Source organism: Lissotriton helveticus, chromosome 11 (assembly GCF_964261635.1).
Source record: "Lissotriton helveticus chromosome 11, aLisHel1.1, whole genome shotgun sequence".
NCBI lineage: Eukaryota > Metazoa > Chordata > Amphibia > Caudata > Salamandridae > Lissotriton > Lissotriton helveticus.
Window position 1 is genome coordinate 14689613 of NC_136072.1, and position 21481 is coordinate 14711093.

The following is a 21481-nucleotide window of genomic DNA, read 5'->3' on the forward strand; positions in this document are numbered from 1 at the left end:
TGAATATTGATGTTTCCTGATGGAAACGTAGTGACAAGGAGGGAATGTGGAAAAGTAAATTTTGCCATGTTCTGTGTCCCTACGTGTTCCCCATCTTATGTTATATGTGCATGATTAATATGCATATGTATTCCCTTATGATCGATTAAAGACGCAATTTTAGTTGTGTCCATATCTAGTATGCCAGTTTTCAGTTCTCGTTAAAGCTACGAGTATTAGGCCTATGTAAAGTTATGTTGCCACGTTTTACAGTGTGCACGTTAATTCATTGAAAAGTCTCCGTTTCTAGGCCTCAAAAGGGCCCGGACACCAGATTCAGCTCCTGTCTCCTGAACCCTCGCTGAGGAGCGATACAGCCCCCACCTGTATCCCTGACCCTTCACTTACTTCCTGCCTCACAGTGCCCGGCTCGGCCTGGCTCTGCCTGCCAGTCTGCCAAGAGTATGTTATGATTCTAGTTATCAGTCCAGCCCTCCTTCTCTGCATTCCTAAGCTACTGAATCACATCAATAGTTTCAGTCATGGTCTAGCCTTTACGTCTCCATGTAAGAGAAATACTGTATTAATGGTCATTTAATACTCCTCAACACGCACTACATATAGAATGATGCATGCACCAGTCTTAGAGTCTGTTAGCCTTTACCCTGATAACTTTTGGATTCTATCAAGATGTTCTCTAAACATCAGATACTAGATAGTGTTTAGGTACATGTCGCTCTGACACTCCAGACTTTCGTCTCCTCTTCTAGCGCAGAAGTCATAGCCCCCAGTTCCTCCTAGTAACACGTCATTGCCAGCTTGCGCGCACCACTAGGTCAGAGGTCCCGGCTCCTTAGGTAGCCCCCTCCATGTTTCCGCCCCGTTTATGACATATTCTGTTACGTTTACATCACATGTCTATGTATACGCCTCTTGTTCCACCCACTTTATGCCTTATCTTTCGCGACTGCTATGAACTCCACCCACTGCTACGCCTACTATACTGAATGTAATGCAATTGTTTAACTATAAATATTGTGCACTGTTATTAAAAGTTACCCCTTATGCTCCCAGATCCTGCCCCCCGGCAGCTGCCATCCCATTCCCATGCAGGTTGTCCTGTTCCTGTCCTTTATGCCTGATTAAAACCTGCAAACTCCAGCTACCTCGAATCTTGACTCTTATTTATTGAGCTATCTGTTATTGTATATCTAGTCAAAAATAGAACAGGTATTTAATTATTTATTTACCACAACTTGGAAATGACTGATGGGGTATAAGGGAAACATCCTTTACAACGAAACTTTTACCACGCAGTGCTGTTACAACGCAAGTATTACAACGAAAACCTTTACAACGCATTACACTGGGGGGCGCTTTAGGATAGGGAATAGTTTTAATTTACTATCCAACACCTTCCCTAGTGTCCACAGGGACTGGAGTTGGAATAGTAAATTAAACTATTCACTATCCAGCACCCCCAAGTGTAATGCGTTGTAAAGGTCTGCGTTGTAATACTTGCGTTGTAACAGCATGCGTGGTAAAAGCATGCGTGGTAAAAGCATGCGTTGTAACATCATACATCCGGGGTATAATGGTTGCAGTGTGAGAAACACACTCAGATAGTGCTTTACCTACACTGCAGATTGTACTCCACTCTGCTTGAAAGTCTTCTCTGCTTCAGACATCTAATGCCTCAAACACTAGTTGCACAACTTCCAGACCTGGCTGTCCAGCACATACCTGAACCTCAAATATACTGAGGCAGATTTCCTGTTATTTGCCAGAAAGAGTAAACAAGCAACAGTAAAAACCTGGCAACCTAGCTCTGTGACAAGAACCTTGACAGCTGCAAACCCCAACTTTCACTGAATGCCGAGTCAATTAAACTCACCCTGGTCAGACAACCTCACCCTCAAGGATATTCCGTTATATCTGGTACATATTTGCTGAGGGCCTTAGGCACAGATTACATAAAACAGCAAACCATATTTCATGTATTTCTGCTTAATTTTGCATAACTTGCTGAAAAGTTCATGAACATTCACCATATAAAATTGTGACACTTCTGACACCTTCTTTGTCACATAGACAACAATGAGTTGGAAAATTGTGATGTCAGATGAAGTTGATTAAACATATTCATTTCTTCAGCATGCATGTGAATGAGGGCGGACACCCATGGCCCCTGCACAGGCTTGTTGTAGAAAGGATAAACGGATCCCAATGAAGGTTTAGGGGTGATTATTAAGGTTTAGGATATCAAAGACCCCATCCACAGAAGCGCTCAAAATCAACTGCTCCCGACCAAGTCTTCCGTTATTCTGTCAGTCCAGAACTCAGTTGACAAGCTTCTGGGTTACAGAAACACATGTAACGATGGTTCTATAACCTAGGATACCACATCACCTCCTCACTTATATATAACACAAAAACAAATAACAAAATACTTCAACAATGGGAGCAAAACTAAAAATCTAAAACTACAGAAAGAGAAAATGGTTGTTAAACAACTGTCATGTAACGTGTCAATAAAAATGTCCATAAAAAAAACATTACACAAAATCACAAAAGCGAGCTGGTTTTCTTCTTTCACGCTGAGATCTGACTCCAATTTTATCAGAAGCCTTTTCCTTGGTAGACAGTCCCAAGTTACATTTTGATATTCTATTGAGATTCCCAATCTTATTATCATCAGTTTTCACAGCATTTTTAAACAATGTTTTACATGAAAAGGCATACTGAACTTAGAACACTTTCCACCCTTTCTTGGAGATGTTATCTTCACCCAATCACCTACTTGAACTCTCGTTTCCTTAACCGCTTTCCTCATGTCACACAATACCTTGGACTTCAATTTCTTTCCTTCTTCCTCGGCTTCTGATCCTTAAGGTACACCAACCTGATCATCAGCCTTCACTCTCTTCTCAATGAGGCAACCAGGACTGATCTCACAAAAGGTAACTTTCCTTTAATCAAACAGAAAGGTGAAACACCTGTCATGGAATGAGGAGTCAACCTGTATTCTCTCGCCTACTTCCTCAAACCTTCAACCCAGCTGGACTCACACACAAGAGATAACTGCAAACTTTCTTTCAACACCTTAATAAAACGCTCCACCACACCATTGGATTCAGAATGATAAAGTGAAGCTTTTTATGCTTCACCCCTCTCTCTCTAAGAAACTTTTCCACCACACACGAGGTAAACTGAACCCTATTGTCAGTGAGAACACTAGAGGTAAACCCTTCTCTCTCAAATAGCTCTTCGAAGAATTTAATCATATGACTAAACTCAATGGAGCTCACAACTTCGATCTCTGGCCACCGAGAAAACATGTCTATGCAAACCATAACATATCTGTCATGAGAACTGACTTTGATCGGACCCAGAATGTCTATAGCAATGTCAACCCATGGACCAGCGGCTCTTTCTCTAACAACCATCGGCTGTGTTCAACATGTTAACACCTTAACACTCCTTGCACAGTCCAAACATTCTCTAACTTCCCTCTCAATCATCAAATCCATTGAATGGCACCAGAAATTCTCCTTGACCCTTTCCTTGGTTTTAGAAATACCGATATGACTGGCATGAGCCTTTTTAAACAACACAAGTCTCAAGTCCACAGGAGGAACAAGTTTGCTTCCTCTCATAAGCAAGCCATCAACAACAGAAAGCTCATTGCAAACTTCCCAGAATCCATGTAACTCTTCTCCACACTTATTCTTGACCATCGAGCCCTCCAACACCATTTTTACGACACGCTGCAAGCAAACTTTTCCAATTGGTTTCCTGTATGATGCCTTCGGTTACAAAACAAATATTTGAGTCTTCATCAAAGTCTTTGCCGGCAAACCTCTCTTCCGAAGATGAATCATCATACTCAGACTCTACATACAGTCTTTTTAGATAGTCCGCCTGCAGGTTACTAGCTCCTGGGACATAGTTTATTACAAAATCATACTCTTGAAGAGCAATCACCCATCTGGGTATGCGATTGGAAATCTGATCCACACCTTCTTTTGTAAAGACCTCCTTAAGCTGCTTATGGTCTGTTTTTATTTCAAATTTACGCCCCCAAAGAAACTTTCTAAGCTTTCTTACAGCCCAAATGACAGCTAAGTCCTCTTTTAAAAAAACGGAATAATTAATTTCAGCACCTTTCAGGCCTCGTGAGATAAAAGCAGTCGCCCTATACTCACCAACAGGTCTTTGCAACAAAACTCCCCCCAAACCTCTTGAGCTAGCATATGTCATCACAATCACACCATCATCAACGTCAAAACTCCAGAGGTTTGATGCATGCTGAAAGCCTGATTTGATATCAATGAATTCCGCTTCGCAAAAGTTGGACCAAATAAAGTCTGTGTTTTTCTTCAACAAGGATCTTAATGCCAAAGTTTTTTCTGCAAATTTGGGAATTAACTTATTATAGAACTCAGCCATTCTCAAAATTTTACTAAACATCCCTGCTCTTGGGAGATGGCAGGTTCTTTATTGTGTCAACTAACACATTTTTAGGCTAGATCCCAGAGCTTGTAACTCGATGGCGTAAATCGTGCATTGCATTTTCCTCGTTTTAGAGTCAGACCAAAATATTAACAACTTGTCTAAAACTTCACAAAACCTTGTATTATGCTCTAAAGCACTTGAACCTGAAACCATAATATTGTCCTGGTAGATCTTCACTCCCACCACACCCTTCAATATCTTCTCTATTGCCCGTTGAAGAACTGATGTGGCTGATATGAGACCAAATGGCATTCTTAAAAACTGAAAAGTACCAAAGGTGTGGTGAAATTAGTCAATTAATGGCTCTTCTCATGAAGTTTAATTAGGTGATAAGCCGAACTGAGATCTAGAGATGAGAAATATTTTGCCCCATTTAACATGCTAAGAATTTCACCAATGTTGGTTAAAGGGTAGTGATCAACCACAAAAAGCTTTGTTTAATTCTCTCAAGTCTACGCAGAGGCGAGTTTCATCATTGGCCTTAAGGGCCATTACAACTGGTGAAACCCATTGTGAAGCTTCTACCTCTTCAATTATTCCATTCACAACTAGTATGTCTAACTCTAGCTTCATGCTGCCTCTAATAGCCATGGGAACATTTCTGACTTTGGCAGCTTTCAGGCAAGCATGCTCCTTCAACCTGATCTTATGAACATAATTCTTTAAACACCCCAATTCATGTTTAAAAGCTTCTGAATACTCTTCCAGTATGTTTTCAAAATCAACGTGAACAGAGTTAACAGTAGATTTATCTCTAAAGCAAACCATGGGTTTAGCATTAGGGTCAAGAAAAACAAAAAGATCACGCTGGTGCACCCAACTTATCAGCGAGTCTCCTTTGACAGAAACGTAGATTTTCCCTGAAATTATCCTATCTTTAAATTCTATTGAGCCCTTAAAATAACTAGCCAATTGTATTTGCTCACCACCGTAACACTTTGGTTTTATATCTGGCTTTAAGAGTTTCACTCCAGACTTGAGTTTTTCATCATAAAATACAAGTGGTATCAAAGTAATTTTTGCCCCTGAGTCAAATAACATTAGAACAATTTGACCATCCACTAACACCGTTTTAGTGGTCCATCAAGTTTCGCTATACAGTTTTTAACAATAATTGCGTCTTCTACTGAGTCATCATCAAGGTTAATTTCCCTAACCTTCTTCGTAGTAGAACTACACATTTTGAGACATGCCCTTTTTTTCCCACAATTCTTACACATGGCCTTCCAGCCAAGACACAACTTATTGTTGGCCAAATGACCAGCATTACCGCATCGAAAGCATTTCCCAACAAAAGGTTTGTTAGAAGATTTGCTTTTCACATCATACTTGGAGTAGCTTTGACTTGGTTTGTTGTCCTTATCCTTGTCTACTACCCCTTTAACACTTGTATCCCAATCTGTATTTGCCGTTAAGGTATCTTTCTTCATGACTTCTACACACGCCTTAGAATGTTCCAAAGTTTTCGCTAGAGATAATACCTTGTGTAGAGACGGATTATTTTTCTCCAACATTGTCTCCTTCGCCTTTTCAAGATGGCACCCTAACAGGAATTGATCCGTAAGACGTTCATCAATTCCTGCTTCAAAGCGTCATGTAGATGCTAATTTGTGTAGCACAGTAATGTATTGTTCAACAGTCTCACTTTGGTGTTGCATCCTTTTACTAAAGTGATACCTCTCAAGAACAGTGCTCAATTTTGGGAGATAGTGAAGATCAAGTTTCTTTATAGCTATCTCATACTTATTTAGATCTGCTACATCATCCTCCAAGAATTCAAGGAGATGTTCATAGACTTCTTGTCCCTTAGAACCAAGACAATGTATTAAAAACAATTTTTCTCTCCGCACTTAGAGTGGCACCACACTCTTTTGCACAATGAGCAAAAACCTTTTTCCATTTTGACCGTTTTAATGGTGGATCACCTGGAGAGTTAAAAAAAAATGATGGTGTAGGAACATTCTCCATGGCAAATATTTACCTATGAAATGCTGATATACCCTATAAAATATAAATAAGTATCTAATTAAATATCACACACTTAAGTAAACATCACACACTTTCTTTAAAATGCAGAAGATAGTATTGAGGAGGCTAGAGACTTTTTAAGGTGCAGGTTAACTTTGAATATGGTGTGCTTGTCGCCGTGACACACTTGTTTTCCCAAAAAATAAATGCAATCTTGTTAAGGATGAGTGTGTCACCTTCAAAGCAATTATTTAAATGTGGCACCTAATGAAGAAAGGTGTGCGTGTCACCGTGTTGTAGAAGTTATTTAAATGTGACACACAAACAATGAACAAGGTGTGGGTCTCACCGCATTGTAAAAGATATTTAAATGTGGCATGCAAAGGAGAAAGGTGTGCGTGTCACCGAGTTGCAGGCTAAAGCGCCTGATCTTTAATGGCCACAAAATGGTACACCGAGTGATATGCAAAGATTAAGGGTGTGCATGTCACCATGTTGCAGAGAGAAATCCATGATTCAAGATGGCCGCTGAGTGTATACTATGCAGCAAGCATTAGGCTGCGTTAATGACTCACAGAATACGGAGACGAAGGAAGTCAACACGTGAAGTCCATGCAGGCAAATGAGGTAAGCGCGTGAAGGATCGTGCTCGAGACACAAGGATTAAACCAGGCTTCACGAGCGAAGGTTCTTCACAAACGTGAGAATGTGTGAGTAACCGTAACACTGACAGCACACTAGAAGAAAGAATATATAATAAGGTACTTGCTCTGTCAAGGTCACTGTGTTGGGCTCTCAGTAAAATAAGCTTTTCCTCTCTCTACTCCTTTTGAAAATTGAAGAAGAATTTTGTTTTGAACGGCGGTTCGTAGTAAGCATCCAAAGTGGTTGACACACGTGGGTAGCTCGTCGCCAGTGTAGAAAGGATAAACAGATCCAAATAAAGCTTTAGAGATGTTTATTAAAGTTTAGGATATCAAGGACCCCATCCACAGAAGCACTCAAAAGCAACTGCTCCCTACCAAGTCTTCCGTTATTCTGTCAGTCCAGAACTCGGTTAACAAGCTGCTAGGTTAAAGAACCACATGTCATGATGGTTCTATAACTTAGGATATCACACTTGTCTTAGTTGCTTAATATACACCCATTCATGTACAGATTTACGTCAGCTGACACTATACTCTAGAAAATCAGAGCTGTAAGACAGCTCAACTTGGGACCATGAAATACATTTTATAATCTCGGAAAGGCCACAAATCCGGAGATGACCATATGGCTTGTTCATTTTCTAATACCATTACTCCTTAAGATTCACAGTATTCATAACAAACAGAATTTTCTCTTTTTACTTATATGGTAGTTGTTATCTCAACCAATGCACACTATATAGCTCTGAAAAGAATGAAAAACACAGTGTAACTGTTACGGGTGCGGGAGGAATAGGCAAGACGCTGATCTTAGTTTTCGTAGGGTTTATTTTCAAATACAACGAGTCTGAACTTTTCTTCTTAGATGTTGTCTTCCCCCTTGGAGAACGACTTCTCGCGGCCTTTCTGATCCCAGATTCTGCTGCCGAGGCTCGGTGTTCCCTGTCGAGTCTTCTTCGCGGGACAGGCTCGTCAATCTCCGTCTTGCCGCTCGGTTGAGTGCACAGGGAGAGAAAGATAGCAGGTATCAGTGTTCTGTCCCCAACGTTCTACTTGCTCACAGGGGAAAGGGGGTGAGGACCACCATAACGGTGCAACACGCCTAATTTAAATGCCGTAGTGAGGGGGAATTAGTGCTCAGGAAGGGGCACACCAAGACCGGGTGGGGGTGCCTCAGGGTACGTCGGTACTCGTAGTTTTGCCTTTGACCCAGCCCCGGAGTTTGTCACGTACCTGGCTGAGCCATACACCTCCCGCGGGTGTATGGCTGGGCGGCTCGTAGTATCGGTGGCCTCCTGGCTTCTCGTCCTCACTCTTCACTTCAACGACTCCTGCTCTCGTCTCGTCCCGGGTCTCCGCACTCCGCTTGGCTTCGACGCTCTCTCCCACTCCGCTCCGTTTCTCCGTCTCCTCCTCCTGGGTGAACAAACACACTCCTGATTCGTTCTCCGTGGCATAAGACGTCTCCGTGTCCTGACGTGACTACTCCCATTGGTATTCCCAATCCTCATTAAAGGGCCAGTGTTCTGATTGAAAGTCTATGTTTGTGTCGATATTCTGCAGAGGGTACAATGGGTTAGAGGTAGAGTTTGTCCTTTTTGTCTTCGTAGCTTGACCATATACCAACGTTTGGGACAACCCCAGGTTGTTACAGTAACCTACCAAGATTCAAATAGGACCAACCCTTTAGAATGGTGTTTGCATTTAGCTGAGGAGGAAGGATCTTTTTGAAAGCTGAAATGTCAAATGTAGCACTCAGTAAATACACTCTATAGCCCCAGGTAATATTTAACCATTAATTTCGAAACAGATATATTCAGGGGATAGTCCAAGGACTTATGTACCCTTGGAGGCAATTGGATATTGAAAGAGCATAGGAACTGACGCCTTGAAGACTAGAGAACCTAAAGAAAGCATTGAGATAGAGGCTTTGATGACAACTTGGCTTGGAGAAGCATCTGGGCATGGAAGCCTTAAAGGCTGTAGGAATACAAGTATGGAAGCCTTGTGCATATGAAAGTAGGAAACCTGGAAGCTGGAGGACCTTGTGTGGAACCTAAAATTGATGTCTCAGAGGACATAGGACCTAGAGGAAAGCCTAACATGACAATGAATGCTTTTGATACATGGGAGCCTGGAGAAAAGGAGAGTAGGACATTTTGGAAGCTCATGGATCTGAGGAAGAACCTCAGGAGGTGAGCATTGGATGCATCAGAGCTGGTATTGTGAGCACAGCCTGGCAGATAGTCCAACCTCTGTGATGCATCTATAGAATCCTAGAGTAGTTTACCATCACATCTATGGAATGCAAGCTCAACAGGACCAACAAGCTGATGGTTGACATCCTTATAAACATCCTTATAAAGCAAAGAAGGTAATTCAAACAAACCTTATGTTTACACTGCACATAGCTTCCAGTACTATGAGAATACGAGCGAGCCTAGCTATACCACAGAAACAAAACTGCTTCGATTTACTCCATTTACCTGGATTATTTAACATACAGAATACCTTCTCCAACTTTCCATAAAAGTAGTCCGAGTTTGGGAGTGCTTTGCTTCCTTCTCTACGTACAATTTGTCCTCTTTTAATGTTGCATCATCTACGGTATAATAGATGAATTGCTTGAAAAATGGCACTGAGCTGAGATCAGAGGTGGACTGGATCTCCAGGCTCCCCCTCAACACCAGGGTTTAATAGAAGAGAAGCACAACTGTTTGAGATCAGGAGCAGCTTCTCGTTGGTCTTAACCTGGGCCTGTTGCTGTGGTGCACATCTGGAGTCCCTGGTAGCTCTTCTGCAGCTAACAGAGTGTGCATTGGATCTCAGTTAGCATTGGTGTTCTCACTTAGTAAAGATGTTATTACATAAATATTTAACATGACATAAACAAGAACAAGAAAGCCCGGGAGTGAAGGTCGGCATTTAAGACAGTCCGAGATCCCACCTGTAGAGTTCTACTTCCATGTTTGTTGCATGATGGTATCCTCCTATGAATCCATTTGCTTGTATTATTCTGCTCATCCATCATGTGCATGTGTTAAATTTGACCAATAGTGCATGTGATCAGCTGTCCCCATCAGTCACTGGTCAGCTTTTGATGTGGTCCTGCAGTTGAGATCTTCTCATTTACCTCCACTGTCTTGTCCTGCTTTTAAACTGTGCCACCCAACAAAGCTGTGCACAAATGCACACAAAAAACAATATTTGGGGGATTTAGCATTCAAGTGCATATTTGTATTGTTTAACCTTTAGAAGGAATCATTAGAGTGATGTCCTTTTGGGGGCTGCACATATACACATATTAAAAATCTGAATTGATGACTGGAATTGCACGTGATATATTCTCTCGATCGGCAGTGAACTATATGTGCATTGAATTTCACAATAATAAACTATTTTTTTCTGTACTGTTTTTCTTCCACTATTACAGCACTTTGGACTCTTTGGAAGGTTCCAGTACCTCATCATTGATGTGGCGATCCAAACAGTGGTGTGCTTAACAAGTACGATTCTACACTCAGTCCAAAATATTTCAAATGTATTGCCTGATATTCAAAAATGCAGTTTGTGGCAGCCCCATTCCACTTTTGTGTGCATGGAATTTCCAAAACCTTTGTATTACACATCAGCATTTTGGGGCCGATTCACAGAACTAACTTAAGACAAAATCCTAAACTTACTACTTTTGTTATTCACAGAAGTTAGGATTTTGTCTTAAGTTTGTCTTAAGACAGACTTAAAACAGACTTAAGACAAAATCCTGTCTTAAGTCTGTCTTAAGTCTGTCTTAAGACAAAATCCTAACTTCTGTGAATACCAAAAGTAGTAAGTTTAGGATTTTGTCTTAAGTTAGTTCTGTGAATTGGGCCCATACATTTGAAATTATACAACTAGTTAACCTATATCAATATTAATCATTCAATGACCAGCTCAGTGCCAACACAAAGAACTAATCTACTGTCCAAGACGTATATACCAGAGGGCAAATGCAAAGACCATGGGTCCGATTCACAGAACTAACTTAAGACAAAATCCTAAACTTACTACTTATGGTATTCACAGAAGTTAGGATTTTGTCTTAAGTTTGTCTTAAGTCTGTCTTAAGTTTGTCTTAAGACAAACTTAAGACAAAATCCTAACTTCTGTGAATACCATAAGTAGTAAGTTTAGGATTTTGTCTTAAGTTAGTTCTGTGAATCGGGCCCTATGTCATTTGTGGTGTCTCTGATGGGTAGTATGTTTGGTATCCATCCACACAAACACACTCACCCCCCTAAATTCCTACACCCACCTAAACAACCCCCCCACACACACACGCACACACACTCGCACACACGTTTATCTACATTCATCAGCTGAGATAGACATCCACAAGTGGAAACAAATGCATCCACATGTGGGTACACACACATGCATCTATATATGCAGATGCAAGCAGAAGCAAGCCATTACTTCTCTTCAGTAAATTTGATTATGTAGACTAACCAGCATCATGACTAAAAGGGGCATATGAGTGTGGCTGTCAACAGCAATCCATATAACAGGAAAAATGCACTTTAATTGCCTTTGATCATGAAATCCACTCTTAGGTTCATCTCAAAAAGGTGACAAATAAGAACCGGAATCCTCCATCCAAATTGCTCACAAAATGTGGTCAGCAATCACCAAAGTGATGTCAAAGCCATTGTGAGATTCTGGATCATTAATTGATGTAAGAAAAAGACATGGACTCACTAGCAGAAAGTTAGTAAAATGTGATTTGTGGTAAAAAAATGTATTCAGAAAACCTGGGCTTATCCTGTTATGGCAATGCCATAAAGTAGCTGGCACACGGGCAGAGAAATGTGCATTCAATATTTATTCAGCCCCAAAAGAACATTGACGAAAATAAAACAGTAGTTATCCCAAACCAAGTTAATATGCTGAGGAGGATTTAGCTCTAATGCCACGGACGTCTCTGTATGAATGTGAATAGCGTATCTTGGGCACACACAAGTACTACTCAGGACACCGTTAAATAAGTATCTGACCTTAGAATGTTGGTGGTGGCGTGTTCTATGGTTCCCACTAGAAATTGTAGGACTGCGTATTAGGATAACAGAACTTCAGAATGTAGAGACTATCTACACCATCAGAAACTGTAGTCCCAATTCCTGATTGGCTCATAGTGCCTCACCTGAACACCTAAACCAACCAGGGTGGCAATTGATTTTGCCAACCTCGAACATGACACTCTGATCTCCTAGGGAATCGTGGATACTTACCCGTTTGTTGTTTACTTATGCATGCCCATGGTAGACCACAAGAAATATACAAAGAAAGTTTTTAGTGCATTTATTGAAACTATTTTAATATTGCATAAAATGAATGAGCTACGATGATCAGGCAAATTAAGCAAAACAAAGTAACCATCATTATAAATATGGTAAAAAGAATGAACATTCTAACCATAGCAGTATTATTTCTATATCTATATCTACCCCTACTCTGAGAGCATAATGGGAGTACCGTCTGCGTGGTCTCTGAGAGTAGCCTGAGCCCCCATACCTGAACAGTGTAGTCAGTTCATCAGCGTGGTGTGGATTGGCAGTCCCTCTTTGCGAGGTGTAAGATCAGCCTGCGCAGGGCAGCCTGTCGAACACAGTGGTTGTTCTAGGATCGTCACCCCTGGAATGCTTCTCCCTGGCCCTTAATGGGACAGCACACGGTTATATAATTATAACCACTGTGTCACAGGTATAGCTCTGATGTAATGATATGTCTAGGTGTTAGAAGCTGTCGCCGAATGGACAATGTAATCAGTAGGATATATTGTTCTGTGTTATTAGCCTTGTATAGAATGATTAGATGGGGAGAAAGGCATCCCAAAAAAAGCAGCAGGTACAGCGTATTCTTAGAATAATAATACGCAAGCAAAACGTGTCAAATATAACATTGCTAAAATGATGTCAGCCTAAAATACCTGAAATGTGAAACTAAGTGACGAGCTAAAGTGGGTCCAGGATGGAAATCAAATTGGTACACTGCCTCCCTGCCCTGGTCCCAGTCTGTCTGGAAGCACAATTGGCTAGTGTAAAATTCTTTGTATGTGAGGTGAGGCAGAGTCTTTAAAGTCAGGTAGGTCTGTCCACAGCTGTGTGCCCCCATCCCGCCTGCATGGCCTATCCTGCCAACACCCAACCCCTGTATTGTGTGGATGTCTGGGAGGAATGCACAAAGGCCAACTGCCAAATACACCTAATCATGTGAACCAGGAAACAGGCTGCAGGCCCCAAATGGTTAGGACAAGAAAAAGCACGCTTTGTAAAAGTGGCATTTTCAGTGACTTAAAATCTGACTTTCCATTAAAGAGGATTTTAAATTCCAATTTCTTAGACACCAGCAATGACATTTCTACCTGTTCCCAAATAATACGTTACCATGTATTAAATGTTATAAGGCAACCCAATGCTATCCTATAGGAGAGGAATATCTTGTAGTAGTGAAAAATGAATTTTGGAGTGTAGGAAAGTAGGTTTTTGTTGCAGCAGCCCCCCACATATGTTTTGCCTGGCTAGTAATGCAACTTTGACTGTGGAGTGCTGGGTCCCTGCTAACCAGGTACCCAGTACCATGTTCTTTCCTTGAAACTTTACCACGATTAGCACATCTACAGTTATCCCTATAAGTCCCTAGTAAATGGTACTCCTGGTACCTAGGGCATGGGTACTTAAGAGGGTCCTTGGGGGATGTAGTACTGGTTGTGCCACCCCAGGGACCCCTCACCAAGGTTTTACACTCTGCCATTGCAGGCTTCATGCCTTTGCGCAGAGAAATCTGAGCAGTTAACATGGCACATAGCCCTGTGTGCTATGCCACCCATATATTGCATAAGATATTGATAAGTCACCTATACTGCAGGCCTTTAATCCTAGGGCAGGGTGCACTATATCCAATGCGTGGGGATATCAGCATGAGCGGATGCGCCCCTACAATGTCCAGTCCATTCTGAGATAATGTAAGAGCACAGGGAAGCCATGAAGTTTGCATAGGCTGGACACTTGTTAACACAGGTTTCCTAGCTCCTTGATGGCTTCACTGATTCCTAAGGAGTTTGGTACCAATATTCTTGTTGTAGTAAGTCTTCACTGATGCCATTGGTAGATTTAATAATAAATTCACACAGGAGACCATTTTAGAGGGTCTCTTGAAAACCTACCAAACTTGTTTTTACCAGCCTGCCACTACCAGAAATGTTTATGACCTCATGGGGTGAGAAGTAACCCCGGGTGGAGACCTCCCCTCCGCCCGCAGAGTGTACGAAGATTTGCCTTCTCCGCGTTCCTCGGAGAACACGGAGAAGGCAAATCTCGGCACACTCTGCAGCATAGTGGAGTTGGCTAGCCCTTGCCTCCACGCCCCTATTAAGAAGTAGGTTAAGAGTAATTAAAAATAAACTTAAAACCACTTACCTCTTTCCTGCAGCGAACCCCGGGCTGCTCTCCTCCTCTTCCTCGCTGTGCTGGTAATGCTTGAGAAAACTGCCCTACATTTCTAAAGGTTCTGTTGAGCAGTTCTTTCCGACACCGTAGCTGACCCGTGACGCCGCGGTCAGCCAGAACTGTTTGGATTTGGTGTTCACGACGCCCTGATAGCCCCAGATGGAGCTATTGACATCAAGGAACTGAATTTTAAGTTTAATTTGATTATTGAAGATTGTTGATACATCTATGGTGGATTTTCATCATTTCTGGTCTTGTTTGAAAAACATCAAAATATTAGATATTTTTCTAAACTGGTGTGGTGTCCTTTTGCAGTGGTTTCACTGTATTACTGTTGGTTATGTGCAAATGCTTATCACACTGCCTCTGAGATAAGCTTGACTGCTCCCGCCAAGCTACCAAGGGGGTGAGCAGGGGTTATTTTAGGAGTGTAACTCCTTTATCCTTACTAGAAGGAAGGGTCCCTACTTGGACAAAGGTGCAAACCATTGCTAACTAGAGACCCCCATTTTTAACAAAGTTCAATTGTGTTTTGAGGTGCTTGCAGGCCCCTTCTTCGCTAGTCAATTCCAAGGGTGCAATAGCCATTGGTTGGTGGTGACTTTTAATATAATTTCAGCAAAAATATTCTCAATTGTTAAACTATGCTTGATTTGTTGCACTTCCTTTTGTCTGGAAATTTTGACTGGAGGTCTTTCAAAATAACAGGATTCTAGCATTTGTGGGTGAAGCTATTGATTGCACCTAGGAGCTGTATTACTCAAATGAGTGACCCCCCTTTGAAAACCAGCCCTGGCTGTTTATTCATCCAGGCACCCTCATTTTGAGGATGGAGACAATGTGGCTGCCAAGTGACTACCAGAAATGACTTTAAGTGGGTTCAATTTCACTATATTCATGCCAAATATTCAGATCACTTTCTGGTCAATTTGATGACATTTGATGTTTCCTCTCCCATATTCTCAGGTAACTGGCAGTGTAAGTCCAGTGATTAAATCATTGCCTTCCTGCCAGTGAGAGCATTTTATTTTCTCACAGGAAAGTCATTCCACATTTCTTTAGCTAATTTATGCCAGTAGGCAAGGGAGAGCTTGGCCAGAACTTAATTAAAAATATGTTTCCTGCTGAATTGGATTTTTAAATTAGATTACACTGACAGCATTTTTGATAAATACTACAGCAGTCGGCTGATTATTATTGTAACTATTTCCTAACCTAATTAGGTAAATTATGAGTTTTATTTAAAAGTGGGATTTTATCATATGAAATAACTACCCCAGCTTAGTAAAGAGAAATAAACGATTGGTATCCTATTGCTGCGAATACTTGACAAACTCAATATTCGACATGACCTATATTGCACACTCTGTACCCAGATCTAGTGGATTTTGTCTAGATGTCTTAGCTTATGTCATATCTAGGCCTCAAATCAAGTTAGAAAGTAGCTTCTTTTACAGTAGCAGCCCGTCCCCTGCCAAAGTGATGGGTTGGGCCGGAGAAGGGAGGGAGGGTGTGTTAGGGATTAAAAACAAAATTAAAAAACCTACTGAACGCAAATGGCGCCGTCTCCCGCCACATTGTTCTCTTCCTGCTTCTGGGCACAGGCTCTCAGACTGCACTACGACCAATCCTGATGCTGTACGAAAGCAGCATCGGGATTGGCCTGAGCGCTGGCAACTTGCGCTCCCAGGCAGACTGTGAGCCTATGTCTGCTCTCTCCAGCAACACAGCTGGGGCTGGAGAAAGCTTCCCTGCACATGAGGGTTTAGCCGTCCTGAGACGGCTGGCAAAACCCTCATGCATAGTGGAGGGGGTGCACTAACACTCCTCGACTAGCAGTGCCATTCCCTGGACCCACCCCCAAGACTCATCGGAGTCATGGAGGCGGGTCAAGGGAATTAAAGTAAAACAATAATAAAACAGGTTTAAAAACTGTTTTATCATTTTATTTGAGTGTGGTTGCAGGGGGCGGCACTCCTCCGCCCAAATGCAGGGGCCGCCTCTGTTCTTTGATGCATGTCGGCTGCAACTTAGTTCAGAGCACTTCAGGGCTGCAGTGGAGATCTGATGTAATGATTTTAAAATCACACATATGAATGGTGTCCATCTACACCACCGCCCACATATGATATTTACCTTTTATGCCATTTCTCCATAGTTTTACAGTAGTCTTACTTAAAATTTAAACATGCCTCCTGGGGATAGCCAATCTTTCACTGTGTTTGGGTGTGTCAAATTTTACGAATGTTGGGTTCATCACTGTGTGTTGCATGTAAATGGCCACAGTGGTTTTTATGTGTGTGTGCAGTGTCACATCAAAATAATGTGTGCTTTATCTCATTGATAATACTTCAATTTGATGAATAAAGGTTTAATAAAAAATCTTGTTCTGATTAACAGTAACTGCTACCATTAAAAGAGGCCACAAGATGCCAGTTGCATTTTTTGAGGTGGTACATAGGGTTGAATTATAACCTGATTTATTTCAACCTTACCCATCAAGAAACAGGACTAAAGTCAATTATTCTACCTGAGATGTATTTTAGTTATTCCCCATCATCTCTGTACACACTCACACAAGAGGATACAGCTGACCTCCTTGAGCCCCTCCCACAATGCCCACTCACCATAGGACCCCTATATGAACACCCCAAGAACTCCCCTGCAATGCAGGGTTGTAGCATATGGTTGTTTGAAAGAGCCTATGATAAAGCACACCACCTGGACAGTGGGTGGAGCTTCACCCTTTAAAGGGACTCTCCCTATGTATGTATAAGACAGGTCTGTTTATGTTACCCATCACCACAGAGTACTTTCAATATAGTGTCAGTATGGCCAGGGACTGTACCTCTGTGTATTGCTTGATAGCCCCCTGTTGTCGTTATGCGACACTTCCAGCCACATGTATTTTTTTCTGCCCTTCTTTATTGCCCCCACCCTTGTAGCACAGTAGGTAATGCCACTCTCCCACAGTGAAGCAATGCCAGCTGACAGTAAGCAATGTTTTTGATACTCCAGAGATTGCCACCTATCAGAGCAATTTATTTGGTAGATATAAGCATTATTTTTGTTGTAGGGCCAACTTACATATGGCAAAAGCGTGCCAAAATTGTTGTGGAGTTTTATGGTGTTTGAATCATATAAGGCTAGAAATCAGTTTTTTCTTTAACTGGGTTTCAAAACAATGTAAAGTGAAAAAGTTGCAAACATTGTTTTAAAATGCAAGGTGCCTTTTTCTCCTCTTTTAGGAGAATGTGTTCCCATACCTAGTCAGAAAGTCAGAGACAACAATATTGTACGTGCCAAAGCTTGTTTGAATTAGGACACTATTAAGAAGCAATGACTGTGGATTTATTTGGACTAAAGTGTAATGTATTCATACATGTTTCTTTTCTTTCAGTAAGTCTGAATGGTGCCTACCCAAAGTTATCTACATACAGACCAATAAACAGACTGATGTCACCCCCTTTTGTCCTGTCGATATGTGTGCACGTGCTCTTTACCCTCATCGTACAGGTCGTTGGCTATGTATCCACTGTACAGCAACCGTGGTATGATGACAAAAATATCCATAGGTAAACACAAACTCTGGTGTGATTTGTTTAAATTTTTTTAGGAATTACAGAATTACGTTGTGTTTTTAACCGCTTGAGTGCTCATGACGAGATCAGCTCGTCATGAGCTACGGCGCTCCGGTGCTCATGGCGAGCTGAGCTCAACACGACCGCGCCCGTTCCGTGGAACGCTCGCATGCTGGGCTGATTCCCCTGCTGTGTTGAGCGTTCCATGGGAACGGGTGTGGTCATGATCAGCTGACCTCGTCATGAGCACCAGGGCGCTGTACGGGGGAAACAGCCCCGCACGGAAGGGGTTAATGTAATGTCTTGTTTTATATATTGTTTGCTGCTGCAGTTTCTCCATTCTATAGCAATGCCAATGAACCTTTTTAACTCATTGGTATTCAATTTCTCACTCTCCTGAAGATGAAATAGTGACAGTGCTCTTTTTGGAGGTGAGCCTATTAATACACTAGGTTGGCCATCTCACTCCACATAATTATGGACACTGTCTCCAGCCCTCAATTGTTCCCTAAATCATTGCTTCAGGGGAGTGGGTCTAATTGTCAATTGAAGCAAAACAAGTCTACAAGGCCCAGAAAGCATTAGACAAAGTTGCAGTACTGGAAAACGTTTCCTTAATGACCTGCAGGAGTGTGGACACTTCTGGTTGAATGCACATCTTGAGAGAAGGAACTTGACTCAGCTATCTGACCAGGTGAGTGTGATGTTCATGTAGAAATCTCAAGTGAATGAGAATCCACATTCCAGAACAAATTGCTCATCCCATTTCATTAGTTGCCCAATGGGTTCTTGTTCAAAGTATGGGCCTCATTCTGTCTCACCTGAGGGTCATGGTGAAAAAGATGAGAGTTCAAGGGCCAGTGAACCTGGTGGCACATTCAGAGAACGCCAAGAGTCAAAAATGGAAGCCAAGTTTAACCAGACTTGAATGATGACCAAAGTCCAACTCCAGATGCTGTCAGACTTGATCAAGGCATGAGGTAATTGTCTATACTAGGAGGACCTAGCAGGGGTCTTTTACTCAAAGAGCCCAATTTGAGGGCCTCCAGGTGATCTTTGTAAGGAATGATGTGATAAGAACACAATGAACTATTAATTCTCTGTCCATGTACAGTTCACCCGGGTTTGGTCATACGTGCACTAGAGTTGTATGGAGTTGTCTGAAGTCCTCTTTATGTCTAAGGATATTTTTTTGGGTCATGAGGCTTGGGGAATGTGTAACCTGAAACCTAACACTGTCTCTGCATGGCTTATATCAATAACAAAACTGAGCAATCTGTTAACTCACAGCCGTCAAATCATAAAATATTAGTCCTCTTGAAGCCTATTGTTTTAAGGATGTTAGCAACTGGCTTTATATTGTTGAAGCAACTTGGTTATTTGAATAAACCTTCTAAACGTAGAAGGAGAGTTAAAATATCATAACCCAAAATCTAGCTGTGGGAGGTTACATGCTTTAAATCTTGTCCAGTAATTTGATGGACCTTCACAATGTCTATCTGGTCCTAGAAGGATCATCTGTTTATAGAAGCAGAGGTACACTTGTGGGAAGCACCTGCCTTCTGCCACCAGCAGCCTCCCCACCAAAGGAGACATGGTGAAAAAGAGAGATCCCCCAGCCTTTGACCAGCAGGCAGGACATGGTAAGCGTGTGCTCTAGCATCTTCCTCTGTTATCCCCGCGCCCTGACAAGCTCACTCTCACCCCCATCCCGCTACATCTTTGACTGAGGAGGTGGGAGGAGCTGAGCCTGGGAAAATGACAGCTTATTTTCAGTACTCAGATGTGCATTACATGTACAGATTCTGCTTTACAGGTCACAAATCATTAACTAAGGATAGTTGGGCACAGATGCCAGCGAAGGATGGTTGGATATATGGAAATGGATGACACACATGGTATTTTTGTACGTAATACCTGCAGACTCTACTATGCATGGGAGATGAGCCCCAGATGTAAAGGGTGTCCACTCTAATCTTTGGTGCCCACGAGATGTGAAGTGGACCGCAGATGCATGCAGTGTTCACCTGGAGCCATTGAAGCCATCGATGTTTACCATGTACCAGGGTGGCCGCTAGGTGTCATGTATGACTGCCTTGTGAAACAGGGGCTTCCAGCTCACCTTAAGGCTGAAGTGGCCACCAATGCTCTGGGTAATCTGAAGAAGACATGGCTAGCCACCAATATCTGGGAGTGACCACCTAACACAAGAGGGTGGCGTTTTGTGCCAGATATGCCCACCCAATGACAGGGCTGGCTGGTAAATACACGCGCAAAATGTCATCATTTATCAAGGGAGATAGACATACACATCTATGCAAGAGAATCCCACCACAATACCACTAATGTGGGTGGTGTGAGGTTATGTTGCCTTTGTATGACGTCAACCACCATTGTTATGGCATAGCAGTGTATTCTCTAGATGGCTGCCCTTTTGCTGAAGCAAATGCTAATGAGCTTTTCCAAAGCACTGATCATTTGAATTCCGAAGAAGATGTATTCATTTGGTCTATGAATATATTAGCAGAGTAATTTTTCTGAGGAGTTACAATTTCGGTGATCCCTTTTGATAGCAGTCTCTGTTAACGTAACAAAAGAGTGAGTGTGTCTACTTTGCAAAGACTATCATTATTGCCTTCACAAAGCATGACAGATCTATTTGCCAGGTTGAAACACAAGTTTAGACCGAGCAATCCCATTCTCCTGACAAACAATATAATAATTGCCCTGAGAAAGGTCAACACGTTACCTGTCAGAGCGAAACATGTGCGTAGAAAAAGTGATCAGCTTCTCTTCAAAAACAATATCATTGCCTTGAGAAAGCTCAATGAAATGGAAACATCTTGCTGAATATTACAGCAGACCAATAATTTGTAAAGGTTCATGACAAGAGAAGAGAGAATGCTACCAACCGTTTGCTGTTAAAAGATTTTTTTACATTCATCAGGTTAACATGCTTACTAGTATCAGTGCTCGAAGCAGCTTTACCTTTTATATCTGCACTTTGAATTACCCAACCTTCTTTAAAGAGTAGGAAAAATTGAGGTTCAGAAAAACAAATAGTTCAGGGGTACAGCAGCGAGGATCTCTTAGATGGAAGACAGAGGACCGCCCAAGAATAGCAACTAAGAAAACCAGCTTTCTCAATCAATCAATCAATCAAGGCATTTGTAAAGCGCGCTATTCACCCGGATGGGTCTCAAGGCTCTGGGGGAGAGGGGTACGTCACTGCTCGAACAGCCAGGTCTTGAGCTGCTTCCTGAAGGAGAGATGGTCTTGGGTCAGCCGAAGGTGGATGGGGAGGGAG

The 21481-nt window shown here is 42.0% G+C and overlaps 1 protein-coding gene across 1 annotated transcript in view; it reads left to right on the top strand.

The window, feature by feature from the left end:
* The window catches only part of LOC144792390 (putative cation-transporting ATPase 13A4), a 466918-nt gene that overhangs the window by 363736 nt on the left and 81701 nt on the right, over positions 1-21481 (top strand). Inside the window, exons 25-26 of the mRNA XM_078667375.1 lie at positions 10543-10615; positions 17994-18168. Coding sequence (XP_078523501.1) covers positions 10543-10615; positions 17994-18168 — 248 coding nt within the window. The remainder of the gene's footprint in view (positions 1-10542; positions 10616-17993; positions 18169-21481) is intronic.